Raw genomic sequence first — 23,381 nt, 5'->3', positions numbered from 1 at the left:
AGACAGGGAGGAGTACAAGATCGGCAAATACAGACATAAGCCAACAGTATCAATTTGTTCCAGTGGGATCAGAGACCTTGGGATCATGGGGGGAAAAAAGAAACGGTACACGTTTACTTAAAGAACTGGGTCCCAGATTCATCTACACCACCAGGGACCAGAGGGCGGCCACTTTTGTGTTTCAGCGCCTCAGCGTGGCCATCCAGAGGATAACTGCTTGCTGCATACTTGGCTCGCGTCCGACTTTAGATGAGCTGGAGGAGATTCTTAATCTTTGATATATTGTACCAGTATATTCATGTTTGTTTTATTGTTAGTGTATTGTGTGTGTGTGTGTGTGTGTGTATAATGTTTCAAATAAGGTAAGAATTGTCAATTTTAATGAGTTGGGGAATGTTTTTCTGGTTTAATGGTAATTGTACTGTATTCAATATCTTACAGGTTCGAGAAAGTAGTGGAAAAGTCAGAATCTCGAGGACATCATCTAGAAATAGTTTCAACTCAACTGGATGCATTTGTCGTCTCAGTAGAACATTTTGAGGAATGGTACATTGAAATCGTGGAAATTGTTGAATCTAGGGAGGTACTATCTCTAGACGTTGAAAGGTGAATAAGAAAGAATGATTAAATTTAATATATGTAGTACAATACTGTACTTATATCAGATAGATTAATATAATTTAACATGCATTATGCATTTTAAAACTAGTTTAATTTTCATTTCCTCTATCAGCTATGCCCAGAAGATTGAAGAAATTGCTGTGCAGCGCGATGCACGTTCAGGTGACTTTGATGGCATGATTAAAACCGGCAGGGATCTGGTTTCAAAGAAGGATGTCACAGATACTGCACCTGTGAAAGATAAAATAAAGGTTAACTTTCCAGTAACTTTCTACATTAACCGTTGGTATTATTGGCAAACATTTTTCTGTACTTGATTTGTTTTTAAAATTTGAATTGTAATGGAGAGATGTGTTCACAGAATTTAGAGGGGCAATGGAAGGAACTCGGTGACACACTAGATGAACGAGCACGTAATGGCAAGGAGCGCTCTGAACAGCTACTTGCGTATGAGCAACTACGGGATCGCTGCACTCAGTGGATCACCACCACAGAAAATACCCTGGATAGTTCTCAACCTGTTGGCCTAGAACAAGAAATTATCAGAAAGCAAGTTGAAGACCTCAAGGTAAAAAAAAGTTTAAAATTTTTCTCATTATAAATCTCTTAATTATAGCTTGGCAACATATGTATACATAATAATTTTTTAACTGATTCATATTAGTATGTATTAATATTTTGATGGTGCAGCCACTCTTGAGAGAGTATCGTGAGTATGGCCCCACAGTTGATAAACTAAATGAACTTGGTAATGCCTATGATGCATTATTACGTGGGGAGAGACCAGAAAGTCCATCAAGGAGACGATCATCTGTGACACCAGTGAAGCGGCCATCAATCACCTCGCCTCTGAAATCTCCAGGTAAAATGCGTTTAGAATGATGGTTGCTTACAATTAAATGTGTTAAAAGTCTAGTGAATTTTAATTATACTTTTCTTTGACACGCTTTGGTGCTTTTCTTTTGCATTTTCCTTTTCGTCTTAGTGTGGACATAGTACTTTTGTTTAAAGGGGCAACTGTTTCAGAGGTTTCTTTAAACATTAAAATTTGGGATTTTTTATGGATCGTTTTCATAAATATTATGCTTGAATTTGTGTTGTTTGTCCATCAGATGTAATTCTACACTGAAAAATATCTTTAGAGGGGGAGGATGGGAGTTATTTAAAACAGGACCAGAATATTTAAGATGAACCATGAAAATTACGCAGAATTTAAATATTACATAACCAACAACATTGTTGAAAGGCTTCATACCTTTATATACCTTTGATATACCATAATGGAAGTAAGAACAAATTTCCAATTTTGCGGTATAGCATATGTAATTATATACATTGTGATTCTAGTAAGTTCTCCGTGAAGGGATAGACCCTGGGGAATGTTCTTACTTTTTGATTATAAAGGCCAAGGAGGAACCTTTTACATGGGGGGGGGATTCAGTAAACGAGAGAATTGAGCTTTATTTTAATAAAAATATAAAAAAAACTAATCCTTGAAAGAGTAATGTTGATGTGGAAATATAATTCATATAAGGGGTGAGCATTTTCTGTAAAAAAAAAAAATAAATAGAAAAGGACACTTTATATACTTAACCCCCGCTAGTCTTCTGGTCATGAAAGTCTAAGGCCAAACAGCGTTAAGTGTGAAGAAAACATTGAGAATTCAGCGTGGATTATACCTAAATTATTGTACAGGTGGAACTAGTTGGGTGACACAAATTGTAATTATAAGATTTAAATGCTTTGATGAAGACCTTTATTAAGGAAACATTTCGCCACAAGAAGCCGCCACTGGTGGCAAAAAGTTTCCCTAGTGTCTTGATCAGTGTATAAGTGTCTTGCCTGCTAATTACTGTACAGTACAATTAAGAATGAAATAGAGAAGAGGAAATTAAAGCAGATAGCTAATTATTAATGTTTAAATAGGTTTTAAGAAGGTATGAAAGAATTGCAAAACTAGTTTTCTGCAGCTTTTCATGTCTTCATTTTTTATATATGGTTTAACCCATTATAAATTGTAATCCAAATTCACTGTCATGGCAGGATAAAAAAAAATGTATAACGAAGCTAATTACAGATCATTGTTAGTGTTACACTTTCACCAGGCTTTTTTCAGCATGATTTATATTATCTTTTTTTATTTTATTTTTTTCAAGTGCACAAAATACTGTATTTATATTTGTTTATAACACCAGGAGCATGGTTGCATGCGCACCCCCAACACACACACACACACACACACACACACACACACACACACACACACACACACACACACACACACACACACACACACACACACACACACACACACAATGGATGGCATGGGCGAAAGGGACTACTTAGTAGGAACAATCCAGTCTGAGGGACATAAGGTGATAATTGCAGTAATGTACAACCCACCACAGAACTGCAGGAGGCCAAGAGAAGAATACGATGAGAGCAGCAGAGCAATGATCAACACACTAGCCGAGGTGGCCAGGAGAGCACACATGGGGGGAGCAAAGTTACTAGTTATGGGTGATTTCAATCACAAGGAGATTGACTGGGAAAACCTGGAGCCCCATGGGGGTCCCGAAACATGGAGAGCCAAGATGATGGATGTGGTACTGGAGAACCTCATGCATCAACATGTTAGAGACACTACCAGAGAGAGAGGAGAGGATGAACCAGCAAGGTTGGACCTTGTATTCACCATGAGTAGTTCGGACATCGAGGGTATCATGTATGAAAGGCCCCTGGGAGCTAGTGATCATGTGGTTCTGTGCTTCGATTACATAGTTGAGCTCCAAGTGGAGAGAGTAGCAGGAATAGGCTGGGAAAAACCAAACTACAAAAGGGGGAACTACTCAGGCATGAGGAACTTCCTTCAAGACATTCAGTGGGAGAGGGAACTGACAGGAAAACCAGTACAAGAAATGATGGACTATGTAGCAACAAAATGCAAGGAGGCAGAGGAGAGGTTTGTTCCCAAGGGAAACAGAAATAATGGGAAGAACAGAACGAGTCCTTGGTTCACCCAAAGGTGTAGGGAGGCAAAAACTAGGTGTACTAGAGAATGGAAAAGGTACAGAAGACAGAGAACTCAGGAAAATAAAGAAATCAGCCGAAGAGCCAGAAACGAATATGCACAGATAAGAAGGGAGGCTCAGAGACAATATGAAAATGACATAGCATCAAAAGTAAAGACTGACCCGAAGCTGTTGTACAGCCACATCAGGAGGAAAACAACAGTCAAGGACCAGGTAATCAGACTGAGGAAGGGTGATGGGGAATTCACAAGAAACGACCGAGAGGTATGTCAGGAGCTCAACACAAGATTTAAAGAGGTATTTACAGTGGAAACCAGTAGGACTCCAAGAAATCAGAACAGGGGGGCACACCAGCAAGTGCTGGATGAGGTACATATAACCAAGGAGGAGGTGAAGAAGCTGCTATGCGAACTTGACACCTCAAAGGCAGTGGGACCAGACAACATCTCTCCATGGGTCCTTAAAGAGGGAGCAGAGATATTGTGTGAGCCATTAACAAAGATCTTCAACACATCATTTGAAACTGGGCAACTCCCTGAGGTATGGAAAATGGCAAATGTAGTCCCAATTTTTAAAAAGGGAGACAGACATGAGGCACTAAACTACAGACCTGTATCTCTAACGTGTATAGTATGCAAGGTCATGGAGAAGATCATCAGGAGGAGAGTGGTGGGGCACCTGGAAAGAAACAAGTGTATAATTGACAACCAGCACGGTTTCAGGGAAGGAAAATCCTGTGTCACAAACCTACTAGAGTTTTATGACAAGGTGACAGAAGTAAGACAAGAGAGAGAGGGGTGGATCGACTGCGTATTTTTGGACTGCAAGAAGGCTTTCGACACAGTTCCTCACAAGAGGTTACTGCAAAAGCTAGAGGACCAGGCACACATAACAGGAAAGGCACTGTAATGGATCAGAGAATATCTGACAGGGAGGAAACAACGAGTCATGGTACGCGACGAGGTGTCAGAGTGGGCGCCTGTGACAAGCGGGGTTCCACAGGGGTCAGTCCTAGGACCTGTGATGTTCTTGGTATACGTGAACGACATAACGGAAGGGATAGACTCAGAAGTGTCCTTGTTTGCAGACGATGTGAAGTTAATGAGAAGAATCGAATCGGACGAGGATCAGGCAGGACTACAAAGAGATCTGGACAGGCTACAAGCCTGGTCCAGCAACTGGCTCCTTGAATTTAACCCTGCCAAATGCAAAGTCATGAAGATTGGGGAAGGGCAAAGAAGACCGCAGACACAATATAGTTTAGATGGCCAAAGACTGCAAACCTCACTCAAGGAAAAAGATCTGGGGGTGAGTATAACACCGAGCATATCTCCTGAGGCGCACATCAATCAGATAACTGCTGCAGCATACGGGCGCCTGGCAAACCTACGGATAGCGTTCCGATACCTCAGTAAGGATTCGTTTAAGACTCTGTACACCATCTACGTCAGGCCCATACTGGAGTATGCAGCACCAGTTTGGAATCCACACCTAGTCAAGCACGTCAAGAAATTAGAGAAAGTGCAAAGGTTTGCAACAAGACTAGTCCCAGAGCTACGGGGATTGTCCTATGAAGAAAGGTTGAGGGAAATCGGCCTGACGACACTGGAGGCCAGGAGGGTCAGGGGAGACATGATAACGACATATAAAATACTGCGCGGAATAGACGAGGTGGACAAAGACGGGATGTTCCAGAGATGGGACACAGACACAAGAGGTCACAATTGGAAGTTGAAGACTCAGATGAATCAAAGGGATGTTAGGAAGTATTTCTTCAGTCATAGAGTAGTCAGGCCATGGAATAGCCTAGAAAGTGATGTGGTGGAGGCAGGAACCATACATAGTTTTAAGGCGAGGTATGATAGAGCTCATGGGGCAGGGAGAGAGAGGACCTAGTAGCAATCAGCGAAGAGGCGGGGCCAGGAGCTGTGACTCGATCCCTGCAACCACAAATAGGTGAGTACACGCACACGCACACGCACACACGCACACGCACACACGCACACGAAGGCAATAGGGCCGGATAACATCTCTCCATGGGTAATGAGAGACGGAGCAGAGGCGCTTTGTGTACCATCATCAACTATCTTCAACACATATATCGAAACAGGACGACTACCAGCAGTGTGGAAGACAGCAAATGTAGTCCCAATTTTTAAAAAAGAAGACAGATACGAAGCATTGAGCTACAGACCAGTGTCACTGATGTGTATAGTATGGAAGGTCATCGAGAAAATTATGAGAAGAGTGGTGGAGCACCTAGAAAGGAATGAGCTTATCAGTGACGGTCAGCACGGTTTCAGGGATAGGAAATTCTGCATCACAAACCTACTGGAGTTCTATGACAGGGTGACGGCAGTAAGACATGAGAGAGAGAGAGAGAGGGGTGGGTAGATTGCATTTTCTTGGACTGTAAGAAGGCGTTTGACACGGTTCCACACGAGATTGGTGCGGAAGCTGGAGGATCAAGCAGGGATAACAGGGAAGGCACTGCAATGGATCAGGGAATACCTGTCAGGAAGAAACAGCGAGTCATGGTATGTGGCGAGGTGTCTGAGTGGGCGCCGGTAACGAGCAGGGTGCCACAGGGATCAGCCCTAGGACCAGTGCTGTTTCTGGTATTTGTGAACGACATGACGGAAGGAATAGACTCTGAAGTGTCCCTGTCTGCAGATGCTGTGAAGTTGATAAGAATTAATTCAGACGAAGACCAGGCAGAACTACAGAGGGATCTGGACAGACTGCAGGCCTGGTCCAGAAACTGGCTCCTGGGGTTCAACCCCCACCAAGTGCAAAGTCATGAAGATTGGGGAAGGGCAAAGAAGACCACAGACGTACAGTCTAGGGAGTCAGAGCCTACAAACCTCACTCAAGGAAAATGATCTTGGTGTGAGTATAACACTGGGAACATCTCATGAGGCACAAATCAGCCAAATAACTGTTGCAGCATACGGGCGCCTGGCAAACCTAAGAATGGCATTCCCTCATCTAAATAAGTAGTTATTCAGGACTCTGTATACTGTGTATGTTAGCCCATATTGGAATATGCAGCGCCAGTTTGGAATCCTCACCTAGCCAAGCATGTAAGGAAACTAGAGAAGGTGCAAAGGTTTGCAACAAGACTAGTCCCGGAGCTAAGGGGTATGTCCTACGAGGAGAGGTTAAGGGAAATCGACCTGACGACACTGGAAGACAGAGTTAGGGGGGATATGATGACAGCATATAAAATACTGAGAGGTATAGACAAGGTGGACAGAGACAGGATGTTCCAGAGATGGGACACAGCAACGAGGGGTCACAGTTGGAAGCTGAAGACTCAAATGAACCACAGGGATGTTAGGAAGTATTTCTTCAGTCAGAGTTGTCAGGAAGTGGAATAGCCTGGGTAGTGATGTAGTGGAGGCAGGATCCATACATAACTTTAAGAAGAGGTATGATAAAGCTCATGGAGCGGGAAGAGTGACCGGATAGCGGCCAGGTGAATAGGCGGGGCCAGGAGCTGTGAATCGACCCCTGCAACCAGAACTAGGTGAGAGAGCACACACACACACACACACACACACACACACACACACACACACACACACACACACACACACACACACATACACATACACAAACATACACATACGAACATACACGTACAAACATACACGTACAAACATACACGTACAAACACACATACACACACACATACACACACATACACACATACACACACATACACACACACACACACATACACACACACACACACACACACACACACACACACACACACATACACATACACATACACACATACACACACACACACACACGCATACACACATACACACACACATACATACACATACACACATACATACACATACACATACACACACATATACACACACACACACATACACACGCACGCACACACATACACATGCACACACACACACACACACGTGCTTTTCTAAAGAAATCTCCGTACATCCCACCGCTGCCATCATTTGTTGGGAGGGCTCATGGAGGTGTGATGGTTGGAGTTCAACACACTTGTTGGATGGTAACACTTATGTTGGCAGTGTGTGAAATGGGGGAGCCCAACCTGCCTGTCCTGTTGCTTGGTAGGTCTACCGGGAACTGAGAGATTTACAGGGATTCTCAAGCACACATGTGCATCACGTGATGTCACACAAGCTAGTCACTGAGCCTAGCAAGGGGCCATGTATGTAAAACATATGGATGGTACTAACTGTGACACTCAGATGAGCTGTACAACACATAGGGGATCAGCAACTATGCTGACACCCATGGGTCCTTAGAGAGGGAGCGGATATGCTGTATGTGCCACTTACCACAATCTTCAACACATTCCTGGAAACTGGGCAACTACCTGAGGTATGGAAGACGGCAAATGTAGTTCCCATTTTTAAAAAAAGGAGACAGAAAAGAGGCACTAAACTATAGACCCGTGTCACTGACGTGTATAGTATGCAAAGTTATGGAGAAGATTATTAGGAGGAGAGTGGTGGAGCACCTGGAACGGAACAAGAGTATAAACACCAACCAGCACGGATTCATGGAAGGCAAATCCTGTGTCACAAACCTTCTGGAGTTTTATGATAAAGTAACAGAAGTAAGACATGAGAGATTAGTGCAGAAGCTAGAGGATCAGGTGCATATAACAGGAAGGGCACTGCAATGGATCAGAGAATACCTGACAGGGAGGCAACAACGAGTCATGGTACGTAATGAGGTATCACAGTGGGCACCTGTGACGAGCGGGGTCCCACAGGGGTCGGTCCTAGGACCAGTGCTATTTTTGGTATATGTGAATGACATGATGGAAGGGTTAGACTCAAAAGTGTCCCTGTTTGCAGATGATGTGAAGTAAATGAGGAGAATTAAATCAGTTGAGGATCAGGCAGGACTTCAAAGAGACCTGGACAGGCTGGACACCTGGTCCAGCAACTGGCTTCTCGAATTTAACCCCACCAAATGCTAAGTCATGAAGATAGGGAAAGGGCACAGAAGACCCCAGACGAAGTATAGGCTAGGTGGCCAAAGACTGCAAACCTCACTCAAGGAGAAAGATGTTGGGGTGAGTATAACACCGAGCATATCTCCGGAAACACACATAAACCAGATAACTGCTGCAGCATATGGGCTCCTGGCAAACCTGAGAACAGCATTCCGATACCTTAGCAAGGAATCTTTCAAGACACTGTACACCGTGTACGTCAGACCCACACTGGAGTATGCAGCACCTGTTTGGAACCCGCACTTGATCAAGCACATCAAGAAATTAAAGAAAGTGCAAAGGTTTGTGACAAGGTTAGTTCCAGAGCTAAGGGGAATGTCCTATGAAGAAAGGTTAAGGGAAATCGGCCTGACGACACTGGAGGACAGGAGGGTCAGGGGAGACACGATAACGACATACAAAATACTGCATGGAATAGACAAGGTGGACAAAGACAGGATGTTCCAGGGAGGGGACACAGAAACAAGAGGTCACAATTGGAAGTTGAAGCCTCAGATGAGTCAAAGGGATGTTAGGAAGTATTTCTTCAGTCATAGTTGTCAGGAAGTGGAATAGCCTAAAAAGTGATGTAGCGGAGGCAGGAACCATACATAGTTTTAAGATGAGGTTTGATAAAGCTCATCGAGCAGGGAGAGAGAGAGAGGACGTAGTAGCAGTCAGTGAAGAGGTGGAGCCAGGAGCTATGACTCGACCCCAGCAACCACAAATAGGTGAGTGCACACACTGGAAAACCTTGTGTACCAACATGTAAAGGACACTTCCAGAGAGAGAGGAAAGGATGAACCAGTGAGACGACCTAGTATTCACCTTGAGTAGTGCAGATATTGAGGACATCACATATGAAAGATCCCTTGAGGCCATTGATCATGTGGTTCTGAGCTTCGAATACATAGTTACAAGTGGAGGGGGAAGGAGGAAGGGCTGGACAAATGAAGCTAAACTACAAGAAAGGGACTACGCAGGCATGAAGAACTTCCTGAATGGGGTTCGGTGGGACAGAGAACTGGCAGGGAAGTCAGTGAACGAGATGGTGGAATATGACAACATGCAAGGAAGCTGAGGAGAGGCTTGTACCCAAGGCTAACAGGAATAACGAGAAATCCAGGATGAGCCCTTAGTTCACCCAAAGGTTTAGGAAGGCCAAAACCAGTGTGCCAGGGAATGGAAGAGGTATAGAAGGCAAAGGACCCAGGACAATAAGGAGAGCAGTTGTAGAGCCGGAAATGAATATGCACAGGCAAGAAAGGAGGCCCAAAGACAGTATAAGAATGATATAGCAGCAAAAGTCAAATCTGACCCAAAAAGCTGTTTTACACCCACATCAGGAGGAAAACAACAGTCAAGGACCAGGTAATCAGGCTGAGGAAGGAAGGAAGGAAGATAGGTCACAAAAAATGACTGCGAAGTATGTCAGAAGCTCAACGTGAGATTCAAAGAAGTGTTCACAGAGGAGACGGAAGGGCCTCCAGAAATGTGGAGAGGTGGTGTACACCAAGTGTTGGACAAAGTACATACAACTGAGGAAGAAGTGAGGAGGCCCTAAGTGAGCTAGATACCTCAAAGGAGAAGGGGCCGAATAACATCTCTCCATGGGTCCTGAGAGAGGGAGCAGAGGTGCTCTGTGTACCACTAACAACTATCTTCAATACATCCATAGAAACAGGGCGACTAATAGACATATGGAAGACAGCAAATGTAGTCCCAATTTTTAAAAAAGGAGACACACTAAGCATTAAACTACGGACCAGTGTCACTGACGTGTACAGTATGCAAGGTCATGGAGAAAATTATCTGGAGAAGAGTGGTGGAGCACCTAGAAAGGAATGAGCTTGTCAACGACAGCCAGCACAGTTTCAGGAACGGGAAATCCTGTGTCACAAACCTACTGGAGTTCTATGACAGGGTGACGGCAGTAAGACGAGAGAGAGAGTGGTGGGTGAATTGCATTTTCTTGGACTGTAAGAAGGTGTTTGACACAGTTCCACACGAGATTAGTGCAAAAGCTGGAGGACCAGGCAGAGATAACAGGGAAGGCACTACAATGGATCAGGGAATATCTGTCAGGAGGACAACAGCGAGTCATGGTATGTGGCCAGGTGTCAGAGTGGGTGCTTATAACAAGTGGGGTGCCACAGGGATCAGTTCTAGGACCGGTGCTGTTTCTGGTATTTGTGAACTTCATGACGGAAAGAATAGACTCTGAAGTGTTCCTGTTTGCAGATGATGTGAAGTTTATGAAAGAATTCAATTGGACGAGGACCAGGCAGAACTACAGAGGGATCTGGACAGGCTGCAGGCTTGGTCCAGCAACTGGCTTCTGGAGTTCAACCCCACCAAGTGCAAAGTCATGAAGATTGGGGAAGGGCAAAGAAGACCACAGATGGAGTACAGTCTAGGGGGCCAGAGCCTACAAACCTCACTCAAGGAACAGGATCTTGGTGTGCGTATAACACCGGGCACATCTCCTGATGTGCGCACAACCAAATAACTGCTGCAACATGTGGGCACCTGGCAAACCTAAGAACAGCATTCCGACATCTAAATAAGGATTCATTCAGGACCCTGTACACTGTACGTTAGGCCATATTGGAGTATACAGCACCAGTTTGGAACCCTCACATAGCCAAGCATGTAAGGGAACTAGAGAAAGTGCAAAGGTTTGCAACAAGACTAATCCCAGAGCTAAGGAATATGTCCTACAAGGAGAGGTTAAGGGAAATAGACTTGATGACACTGGAAGACAGGAGGGATAGGGGGGATATAATGATGACATATAAAATACTGAGAGGAATCGACAAGGTGGACAGACAGAATGTTCCAGAGAAGGGACACAGCAACAAGGGGTCACAGTTGGAAGTTGAAGACTTGGATGAACCACAGGGATGTTAGGAAGTATTTCTTCAGTCACAGAGTTGTCAGGAAGTGGCCTCGTCTGGGTAATGATGTAGTGGAGGCAGGATCCATACATAGCTTTTAGAAGAGGTATGATAAAGGTCGTGGAGCGAGAAGAGTGACCGAGTAGCAGCCAGTGGAGAGGCAGGGCCAGGAGCTGTGTCTTGACCCCTGCAACCACAACTAGGTGATTTGTCACACACACACACACACACACACACACACACACACACACACACACACACACACACACACACACACACACACACACACACACACACACACACACGCACGCACACGCGCATCTTGCCATCTATTTCCCCAAGCAGATATAGCTCTCAGCTGGTGATTGATGTAGCTTAGAGCAGCTGGCATTTCTTCTCTTGGATAAGTGAATGTCAGTGCACAGTCGTCTGCATATGCATGTGATTCTGGGATGAGATGAAGAAGGTCGTTGAAGTAGACATTACATAACAACGGTCCCAGTACGCTTCCTTGTGGAACACTTGCTCCAATAGGATGTCTTGCTTATTCCGTTACATTGAGAACTACACTTAGAGATCTACCATGAAGGTAATCACTGAGGAGACATAACATAGAGCCTGCAATTCCCAGTGCTTGAAGTTTTGCTAAGAGGCCCTGGTGCCACACCCGGTCGAAAGCGCCAGCAGTGTCCATTGCTACCACACAGCTGACTTTGGATTCATCCAGTGACTGGTGTCACTTGGTGGAGAGGTTTAACAACAGATCAGCAGCAGAGTAACCTTTCCTGAAGCCATATTGACCATCACAAAGTAGTGAGTGGTAGTCAAAGAACTGTCATTTGTCTTGAGATTATTTGTCTCAAGGATCTTACCAGTGATTGACAGGAGTGATACTGTTCTGTAGTTGCTGATTTCTGCTCTGCTCTTCTTTTTGTGAACAGGGACTACTTTTGCCTCTTTACATAGAGAGGGCCATTTACCCTGTACTAGGCAGCGCTGAAAGATGCGAGTTAGAGGTGCTGCTAGCTGGTCTGCACATCATCTCAGCAATCTTGGGCTCAGCTTGTCTGGGCCCACAGCCTTTTCTTGGCCAAGCGATTTAAGAAGGAAATGCACCTCCTCCTGCCTTATTGTCTCCCTCTCTCACTCTCACTAGCATGGGCATAACATTGAAAGTACTTGAAGGTAATTGCAACATGGATAAAGAATATTTAAAAAAAAAAAAAAAATTGGTATAGGACTGAGGGAGCATAAATGGAAATCACACCAAAATCAGTCATACATGTGCAAGAAGTACAGTGGACCCCCGCATAGCGACTTTAATCCGTGCAAGAGGGCTCATTGTTATGAGAAATGATCGGTATGCGAATGAATTTTTCCCATAAGAAATAATGGAAATCAAATTAATCCGTGCAAGACACTCAAAAGTATGAAAAAAAAAAATTTTACCACATGAAATGTTAATTTTAATACACACAAACTGAAAAAGGCATGCACAATTACATGACACTTACTTTTATTGAAGATCTGGTGATGATTGATGGGATGGGAGGAGGGGAGAGAGAGTGTTAGTGTTTAGAAGGGGAATCCCCTTCCATTAAGACTTGAGGTGTCGAGTTCTTTTCTGGGGTTACTTCCCTTCTTCTTTTAATGCCACGAGGACCAGCTTCAGTCACTGGACTTCTTTCGCACAACATATCTGTCCATAGTGGCCTGTACCTCTCGTTCCTTTATGACTTCCCTAAAGTGTTTCACAACATTGTCAGTGTACAGGTTGCCAACACAGCTTGCAATAGCTGTGTGAGGGTGATTTTCATCCATGAAGGTTTGCACTTCAAGCCACTTTGCACAGATTTCCTTAATCTTTGTAGTAGGCAACTTCTTCAATTTCTCTCTCCCCTCCTCTGAACCAGTTTCCTCAGGTCTGGCCTCTTGCTGTTGAAGTTGATCTATCAGCTCATCAGTGGTTAGTTCTTCATTGTCCTCCTCCACCAACTCTTCCACATCATCCCCACTAACCTCCAACCCTAAGGACTTTCCCAATGCCACAATGGATTCCTCAACTGGCATAATCCTCTCAGGGTTAGCCTCAAACCCTTCAAAATCCCTTTTGTCTACACATTCTGGCCACAGTTTCTTCCAAGCAGAGTTCAAGGTCTTCTTAGTCACTCCCTCCCAAGCCTTACCTATAAGGTTTACACAATTGAGGATATTAAAGTGCTCTCTCCAAAACTCTCTTAGTCAGTTGAGTTTCTGAGGTCACTACAAAGCACCTTTCAGTTTTTTGAAGTTTGCAATAACCTGCTGGTCCATGGGCTGCAGGAGAGGAGTGGTATTAGGAGGCAAAAACTTCACCTTAATGAATTTCATGTCCCCATAAAGTCGCTCTGCCACGTCTGTAGGATGACCAGGGGCATTGTCTAACACCAGGAGGCACTTAAGTTCTAATTTCTTTTCAGTTAGGTAATCTTTCACATTGGGGGCAAATGCATGGTGTAACCAGTCATAGAAAAAGTCCCTAGTGACCCATGCCTTACTGTTTGCCCTCCACAGCACACAAATTCTCCTTGAGGACATTCTTTTGCCTGAACGGTCTGGGAGTTTGAGTGATACACTAATAAAGGCTTCACTTTGCAATCACCAGTAGCATTGGAACACATCAACAAAGTAAGCCTGTCTTTCATAGGCTTATGTCCTGGGAGTGCCTTTTCCTCCTCAGTAATGTAGGTCCTGCTTGGCATTTTCTTCCAAAACAGGCCTGTTTCATCACAATTAAACACTTGTTCAGGTTTCAGTCCTTCACTGTCTATGTACTCCTTGAATTCCTGCACATATTTTTCAGCTGCTTTGTGGTCCGAACTGGCAGCCTCACCATGCCTTATCACACTATGTATGCCACTACACTTCTTAAATCTCTCAAACCAACCTTTGCTGGCCTTAAATTCACTCACATCATCACTAGTTGCAGGCATTTTTTTAATTAAATCCTCATGCAACTTTCTAGCCTTTTCGCTTATGATCTCTTGAGAGACGCTATCTCCTGCTAGTTGTTTTTCATTTATCCACACCAATAAGAGTCTCTCAACATATTCCATCACTTGCGATCTCTGTTTCGAAAACACAGTTAAACCTTTGGCAAGAACAGCTTCCTTGATTGCCTTTCTGTTGCCCACAATAGTAGCGATGGTTGATTTGGGTTTCTTGTACAACCTGGCCAGGTCGGCGACACGCACTCCACTTTCATACTTATCAATGATCTCTTTCTTCATCTCTATTGTAATTCTCACCCTTATTGCTGTAGAGTTGGCACTAGAAGCTTTCTTGGGGCCCATGGTCACTTATTTGGCAGATAAAATCACCAAAAACACTGTAATAATACGAAATGTTCCGATTGTATGCTTGGATGTTACCGCGGAGGCAGGCTGGCAAACAATGCCACCGGCGGCACATGTGAGGCTGGCTAAGGGCGCACATTGGACGCGTCTCGGACGAAGAGCGGTGAGCGGGTTTTTGAGCGGTATGCGAGGCAAAATTTTTGCGATAAAAGCGAGCGGTATGCGGATTGTACGTTATGTGATGGCGACGGTATGCGGGGGTCCACTGTAACTAGTCCAGCATAGGTAATTAGCAAATGAAATGTACTCTTTTTGGAGGTACTAGGAACTCTTTTGAAATTCACATAAATAAAGACCCATTAGTTGGGGATTAATTATACCAGACCATACCCCAGCTGGGATTGAACCCGAGTTTTGAGACTCTCTGACCGCGGGTTCAATCCCGGCCAGGGTATGGTTTGTTTGCAATCGTGTCATTACGATTTCGTGAGTTAATTATACCAGTCTTTTAATGGTTAATAAGCAAGGCCCACGAATTTGGTTCTTTACTCCTATTCTTAAACCAACCGACCTAGCTCTTCCCCATTACCTCATGTGAGTGCTTTTCACAAGGAGGTTCAAATACCCTACACACATGCAGTTTTTTCAAAATTCTGCAAAAGTCCTTACGTGAGGGAATGTGCTTTAACATGCCTCTTTTAAATTTATATAAGAAGCTACACATTATATAAAGTGACTAGTCACAACTATATACCATATTTCTACATTATACTATCTAATTGCTTTAAACTGCACATTTTCAGCATCTTATTTTGATGTATATTCCAGAACCTTTTCATAAATATTTGTATTAATTGCTTACAATATTATAATGTGTTATACGTTATTTGTATGTTTAGTCTGGCTTCAACGTAGTGATATCTTTGTTGCCATGATGGTTCTGGAGAGGTTCTGGGATGACATTAGAGAGCTTTATGATCTTTGTTTTATTTGCTTAGTATGGATGATGCATTTTGTTGGGGTTTGTGTGTGTTTGTAGTGAGGCGAGTGTCACAAGATGCACGCAGTCCCTCACCATCTCCAAAGATGATGGGATTCAACGGCTCTGGGCCCATGTCTCCCATCCCAGGCGGTTATGCTAGCAGGCGCACATCACAAGAAGGATACCACCTTGATGGTTAGTCAACCATGCCAGTGCTTGTTGCATGAACTTTGTGCAATGAGATTACAATGTTGAAGGCTTGTATATGATATTAAAAAGAGAATAAGCTTGTATGATTAGACAGTTTAGTAAAAAAATTTTTTTAGAGAGTAAAATTGTATTTTTTGAATACTGTTTTGGTATCATGAAAATAGGTTAGTCACTTTAATCATCCATGCAGTTCAACAGCTTTGTTACACTAATTCCATTTATGGCAAGCCGTGTACAAAGTTTAAGCATGATGGGTGAAGAGGGAAAAGCTCTAGGCTTTTTTGTCTTGCTGCTTGGGTGGCTATTTTTTTTTTTTTCTAAATGTTAAACAGTAAGCTTAAACTTAAAAATTTTGATTGTATAATTTTAAGTTGAACCCATTATGTGGGTTTTATGTCTTACGGTGTACCTTAAATAAATAATTAAATTTTTTCGTTGCAAATGATTTTTAATGTTTTTTTTTTTTTTGTATATATATTGACAGATATGAGTCCTATCCAAAAGGAACTGATGCAGGTTAACAACCGTTATGATATGATTGGAATGAGGCTTACTGATCGCCAGAATGATTTGGATATTATGAAAGATGAATTGAAGAAGTTGGCAGAAAACATTAGGTCTATCACCTTAACTCTAGAAAAGTCTGAGCGCAGTATGCCACGAGAAGCGGTACCTACTACCAGGGAAGAGGCTGACAAGCATAATAGACAGTGTAAGGCTATATTAGATGATCTTCTTGAGAAACAGCCAGCTTTGGATTCATTGAAAATTCAGGTGGCAGAACTGATTAAAAAGCGACCAACAGCTCCAGGTGCTGATATCTTGAAGGATCAAGTAGACCTTATAAGTGATCGTTATAAAGAACTTCAGGGTCGCTTGAAAGATCGACTTAGTTTCTTAGAACATACAAAGGATTTCCTTGAGAGTTATGATTCTCTGAACAACTGGCTTAGTTCAAAAGACAGAATGATGACTGTACTTGGGCCAATAGCATCAGATCCTCGTATGGTACAAATGCAGGCTCAGCAAGTGCAGGTGTTGAGAGATGAGTTTCAGGCACAAGAACCAAAACTCAGCGATCTTAATGACTCAGGTGATGCAATTATTGGAGTATGTGAACCAAACTCAATGGGTGCAAAGAAAATCAATGACAAATTGGATGCTATCAACAATAAATGGACAGAGCTAATTGGTCAGCTAGATACTCGTAATTCTGCTCTCAATGCAGCTTCAGATGCCAGTACAGACTTTTATGATAATTACAACAAATTACATGATGCCCTTACAAAGTTAGGTGATGATTTTGATGAAGTTACTGCTGGTGGTGCAGATTCTGCTAAGCAGATAGAGGCTGTCAATGCACTGGAAAAAGGTTTGGAGAAAGCACGTGGCGCTTTGATTGATCTAGAAGGTCTTGGTGAGCACCTTATATCTATTTTATCTGATCCATCTTCTAAGACTGATATAAAGTCTAAAATAACTCAGCTCAACAAGATGTTTAACCATCTTGAAAAGAAACTAGGTAACCGTAAATCTGAACTGGAGGCATCACTCAGAGATGAAGAGGTGTTTGGCCAATCGTGCCAGGATATTCAAGAATGGCTAGCAGATCAAGTAGCTCATTTAAAGGATCGTCTGTTAGTTTCTGCAGATAGAGATCTATTGTCAAATCAAGTTAGTGACTTTGAACCCATCTATAAGGATCTTATGGCTAAAGAACATGAGGTCATAATGATGATCAATAAAGGTAAAGATATTGTTGCAAAATCGTCCCGTAAGGATCTTAATCGTCAGTTATCAGATACACTGGATGCTATCAAAAAAGAGTGGGATAATGTTCGTAAGACGGCTGTAGACCGTCGCACAAGACTACAGAAATGCATGGATACTTGTAAAAAGTTCCACAGTCAGCAGGACAAGTTCAATCCTTGGCTAGATAAGGCTGAAGAGAGAGTACAATCTTTAGAACCTATTGCCTTTGCAAAGAAAGCCATTGATAAGCAGATAAAGGAAATACAATCATTCAAGAATGAAGTGTCTCGCCGTAGTGGAGAATATGAGAACAACAGAACTGCTGGTGAAAAACTGATTTCATGTACGGATACTGATCATGAAGGTGTTGAAGATGCTCTTGCATTTATGAAAGAACGCTGGGACCACCTTAATGCTGTTGTTTTTGCACGTGCTCAAGACCTAGATGATGTTGCGGCAAAATTGGCAGATTTCAATGACAAAGCTAGAGACCTTGACCATACATTACAACGCTGTGGAGACAGATTAGCTTCTCTTGATGCACTTGGTGGAGCAGGAAAAGATGCAAAATCTTTAGAGAGGATGAAAGCTCTTCTTGATGAAACTGATGCACTTGGTAAGCAGGTAGACCAAGTAAAGATTAAGGGTGAAGATTTGTGTGGTGCAGCTGATGCCCTTGGTTCAGATGCTAATCATATCCAGGAACAGGTTGAAAATCTTGCAGACCGCTATGGTGACTTGAAGGGCAAATTGGAGGATCGCTGTCATGATCTGGAAGAGGCATCACAAGCTGTCAATCAGTTTGGTGCCCTAGTTAAAAATGTGGGTCAAGAATTAACAAGCTTAGATGATGAACTTGATCGCATGGGACCTGTTGGAAGAGACAGGAAGACTGTTTCTAGTCAGATTGACCAACTTCAGAGTTTCCTGTCAAAGGTTGACCACAAGAATGAAGAAATTGAGGATGCTAAAGCAGCTTTAGATGATTTAGTCACACAAGGATTCACAGGACCTAACAACCGTGCAGCTGAAGACCAAATTAAACAGCTTGGACGACAATTGAAGAAAATTCAAGACAGATGTGATACACGTGCAAAGGAACTTGATACTGTCTTGAAGAAACTAGATAATTTCTATAACAAATACAACTCTGTCATGGATGATATACAAGAAGCAGATAAGGAAGGAGATACATTCAAACCAGTGGGTGCAGATGTAGACACCATTATTGCCCAACAGGAAGAGTTCAAGCATTTCAAGGGAGAAAGGGTAGAGGTTCTCGGAAAGCAGGTTACTGAATGTAACAAACTAGGACAAGGCCTCATTCAGAGTGCTGCTTCTGGTGTAAACACACAAGACCTAGAAAATGACATTGATGCAATGAATGAGTCTTGGAATAAGTTGAAAGTGATGATTGGTGACAGAGAGAAAGCTTTGGATAAGGGCTTAATGCAATCTGGTAAATTCCAGGATGCATTGGATAGCATGCTGCAGTGGCTAGGAAACTTTGAAGAAATGATGGAAAATCAGGCACCTATCTCTGGAGAATATTCTGTAGTAAAGGCCCAAGCACAGGAACAGAAATTCTTGAGGAAAATGCTCATAGACCGTCAAAATGAAATGCAATCTCTGCTTGCCATGGGCCGTAATTTAGCAGCTGATTTGGAGCCATCTGAAAAGGCAGCAGTAGAAGGGCAGTTAGACGATTTGCTTAATCGCTTTGATGATGCCAGTGCTCGATCACAAGAGCGCATGGAAGCTCTTGAAGAAACACTGAAGGTTGCTAAGGAATTCCAGAATAAACTCAATCCTATTACTGAATGGCTAGACCGTACTGAAAAAAAATTAAAGGAGATGAGCACTGTACCATCTGATGAAGAAAAAATACAAAAACTTCTCGATGAACATGATAACCTTCATGATGAAATTCTTGGGCAAAAACCAGCATTTGATGATCTCACTGATGTAGCCACTGCTCTTATGAGTCTTATTGGAGACGATGAAGCCAATGCTTTAGCAGACAAATTACAAGCTACCACTGACAGATATGGGCAGTTGGTAGAAGATTCGGAGGTACTTGGTCGCCTCCTTCAAGAGTCTAAGGTTGGCCTTCGTCACCTTGTACTTACCTATGAAGATCTCTTGTCATGGATGGATGAAATGGAAGCGAGACTTTCTAAATATCGCATTTTGTCAGTATTTGTGGAGAAGCTCTTGGAACAGATGGATGAGCTGACAGATCTTGGGGAAGAGGTAGTTTCACATGAAAAACAAGTGGCTGAGGTTATGGATGCTGGTTCTAATCTGATGAAACACATCTCAAGTGATGAAGCTCTTCAGTTGAAAGATAAGCTGGACTCTATACATAGACGTTACAATGATCTCAGTGCCAAAGCTACTGACCTACACAAAGCAGCTAATGAAGCATTGCCACTTGTTCAACAATTCCACAATGCCCATGAGCGCTTGGGATCATGGATGTTGTCTGTTGAAGGTCAACTTCAAAGCATAGACTCGTCTGGTCAAGGGCTGTTGGAGGAAGAAATAGAGAGGTTGGCTCATGAAATACAAGAAAACCGTCCATTAGTGGAGGCAGTAAATCTTGTGGGGCCACAGTTATGTCAGATTTCTCCAGGTGAAGGGGCCTCAAATATTGAGACCTTAGTAACAAGAGACAATAGAAGGTTTGAACAAATTTGTGAACAAATTCAGAGACGAATGGAGAGAATTCATATGTCCAAACAAAGATCACAGGAAGTCACTCAAGATATAGATGAACTTCTAGGCTGGTTCCGTGAGGTAGAAGGCCAGATACGTGAAGCTGAACCTCCAAGTGTGGATCCTGAAGAAATCAGAATCCAGTTGAAAGAACACAAGGCTCTGAATGATGATGTAGCTAGTCAGAAGGGCAGAGTAAGAGATGTTTTGTCCAATGCCAAGAAAGTATTGAGAGAGTCGCCACATCATGAAGACACCAGTGAACTTAGAGAAAAAATGGATGATCTTAAGGAAACTATGGAGTCAGTTTCTAAACTATCATCAGATAGGTTATCTACATTAGAACAGGCCTTACCTCTGGCTGAACACTTCTTTGACACTCACCATGAGCTGGATGATTGGCTTGCAGTCATGGAAAATGAAGCAATGGTGATGGATACTCCTGCTCTTAGAGCTGATCAAATCATACGCCAGATGGAGAGGAACAAGACATTCCTTCAGTCTATTGGAGACCATAAACCTCTTCTTGACAAACTCAACAAGACTGGTGGGGCCCTTCTGAAACTTGTTAATGATGAAGATGGAGCTAAAATTCAAGAACTTTTGGAAAGTGATAATGATAGATACAATGCACTTAAATATGCACTTCGTGAACGTGGTCAAGCTCTAGAGGATGCTTTACAGGAAACTAGTAAATTCTCTGACAAATTGGATGGCATGCTTTCTTCTCTGGCTGAGACTGCTGACCAAGTAAAGAATGCAGAACCTATCTCGGCCCATCCTGAGAAGATACACGAGCAAGTGCAAGAAAATAATGGTATCATAGATGATCTCGATAGAAAAGAATCTGCCTTTGCTGCTGTAAAGGCTGCTGCAGAAGATGTCATTAGCAAAGCCTCGCGAAATGACCCAGCTGTGAAGGACATAAAAACTAAGCTGGATCGCCTTAATAAGCTATGGGATATGGTACAGATGGCAACAACTCAACGTGGCCAGTCCCTGGAAGATGCACTCTCGATGGCTGAAAAGTTCTGGGATGAACTGCAAAATGTTATGACTGCATTGAAGGATCTTCAGGAAACCCTTAAGGCTCAAGAGCCAGTGGCAGTGGAACCACAAGCCATTAAACAACAACGTGAAGAATTATCCCAAATAAAGAGCAAGATAGATCAGACTAAGCCAGAAGTAGAACAGGTTCGCCAAACTGGTCGGGACTTGATGACACTATGTGGAGAAGCTGATAAACCTGAGGTTAAGAAGAACATTGAAGACTTGGATTATGCATGGGACAATGTCACTGCTCTCTATGCCAAACGTGAAGAGAACCTAATTGATGCTATGGAGAAGGCTATGGAATTCCATGACACATTAAGGGTGAGTTAGAGCCTAATGCTGATTTATTTTTTTCTGTAGTATGAAAAATAATTACTTAAACTAGTTAGTCACTATCATAGAAGCATTGCCATTAATTAGGCATTGTTTTCATTATGCCCAGAATCTAGCACCACTTTGTAGTCTTTGTCTATTAGTTCCCTTTCAGTTAATGTTTTATTATTTATATTTCCCTACAATCTTGACATTTTTTCTTTCTTTTGCACATACATGTGATCTGTTGCTTCATTCTTTGTAAAAAAAAAAAAAAAAAAAAAAAATTGCTCTACAGGAGCAGCTAAGCACTAAAAATACTGTTAAGTGTTAGGTGGTTATTTGGAAGTATAAAATAAAACACGAGTGCCACTTTTTCAAATAATGACTAGAGATTAATCGTACAGAATATGTTGGAGTTCTTGGAGAAGGCAGAGGATAAATTTAATGGAATGGGCCCCATTGCTGGAGACATAGAAGCTATCAAAGAACAAATTAATCAGCTGCACAAGTTTAAGGATGAGGTCGATCCCCACATGGTGAAAGTTGAAGCCCTGAACAGGTAATGCATCTTGAAATAAAACCTTTTATTGTTGCTTGCTGGAATATTTTTTTTATAGATTATTTTATATTGAATTTTTATAATCTACATGTGGATTAAGAAAACAATAAACTTATATTTTAGGGAAAATGTGATGATTAAATAAATCAAATATTGATTAAATATTAATTTACTGAGTACAGTTTTCTAAGCGTGTTTCTCCTACATCCTCTCCTGATGTAACACCAGGAGTCTAAGAAGGCAAGTTAGGTTGGTTTATTATATCTGTGGCTTCACATACAGCAAATAAAGCTTTGTAGATATGTGATTGTCTGGAAAATTTGAATTTGTCTTTTTTGCAAAGTGTTATGCTCATGCCTGATTTTGTGAATGGGATACAACAAAACTTGAATTAGACAATTTAGTAATTAACCCCCTCAGCTTGGCACATAAATATGCAGCCAAGATTGTAAGGGAGTGTGGAGATATATATTTGTATATGTATGATTGAGATGTTTGAATACATATAAAAAGTGTTTCGTGGAAAGATGCATCGAATGCATTAACTATTATCAAAATGCACACACACACATGCACACTGTGCAGTTGCATATATAATTGCTGCTTTTCAAGTAATTTATGAATTTGTAGGTACAGTATCAAAAGGTATTTTTTTCTCCTTTGATTTTATTTCTTTACCAAAATACTGTACAGTAGGGCCCCACTTTACAGCATTACGCTAATATGGCAATTTCAAATTGTGACCAAACCTGGCTATACAGCTTCCCGTCTTTCTAATATGGTGGCGCCCCACCCGGTTTGTTTATATTCTTTGTGAGCACATCTCTCTCTCATGTCTGGAAACTTTCCAAAATTTCAATTGTTTTAAAGTTATTGCATATTTTATATGTACTCTG

The 23,381-nt window shown here is 42.3% G+C and overlaps 1 protein-coding gene across 50 annotated transcripts in view; it reads left to right on the top strand.

The window, feature by feature from the left end:
- Positions 1-23,381, top strand: part of shot (dystonin-like protein short stop) — a 956,738-nt gene that overhangs the window by 858,659 nt on the left and 74,698 nt on the right. For 48 of the 50 annotated variants that reach the window (XR_011392260.1, XM_070087199.1, XM_070087187.1 and 45 more), the window contains 8 exons: positions 442-606; positions 734-872; positions 983-1,189; positions 1,312-1,483; positions 15,936-16,073; positions 16,573-21,932; positions 22,331-22,485; positions 22,714-22,725. Coding sequence is in view for 49 of the 50 variants with exons in the window: in XM_070087199.1 (XP_069943300.1) it covers positions 442-606; positions 734-872; positions 983-1,189; positions 1,312-1,483; positions 15,936-16,073; positions 16,573-21,932; positions 22,331-22,485; positions 22,714-22,725 (6,348 nt within the window). In the remaining variant the exon portion in view is untranslated. The remainder of the gene's footprint in view (positions 1-441; positions 607-733; positions 873-982; positions 1,190-1,311; positions 1,484-15,935; positions 16,074-16,572; positions 21,933-22,330; positions 22,486-22,713; positions 22,726-23,381) is intronic. The other 2 variants (XM_070087177.1, XM_070087154.1) reach the window with 2 other exon arrangements.

Source organism: Cherax quadricarinatus, chromosome 21 (genome assembly GCF_038502225.1).
Source record: "Cherax quadricarinatus isolate ZL_2023a chromosome 21, ASM3850222v1, whole genome shotgun sequence".
Taxonomy (NCBI): Eukaryota; Metazoa; Arthropoda; class Malacostraca; order Decapoda; family Parastacidae; genus Cherax; species Cherax quadricarinatus.
Note: the sequence above shows the minus strand (reverse complement) of the source record. Positions and strands in the feature narration are given on the sequence as shown.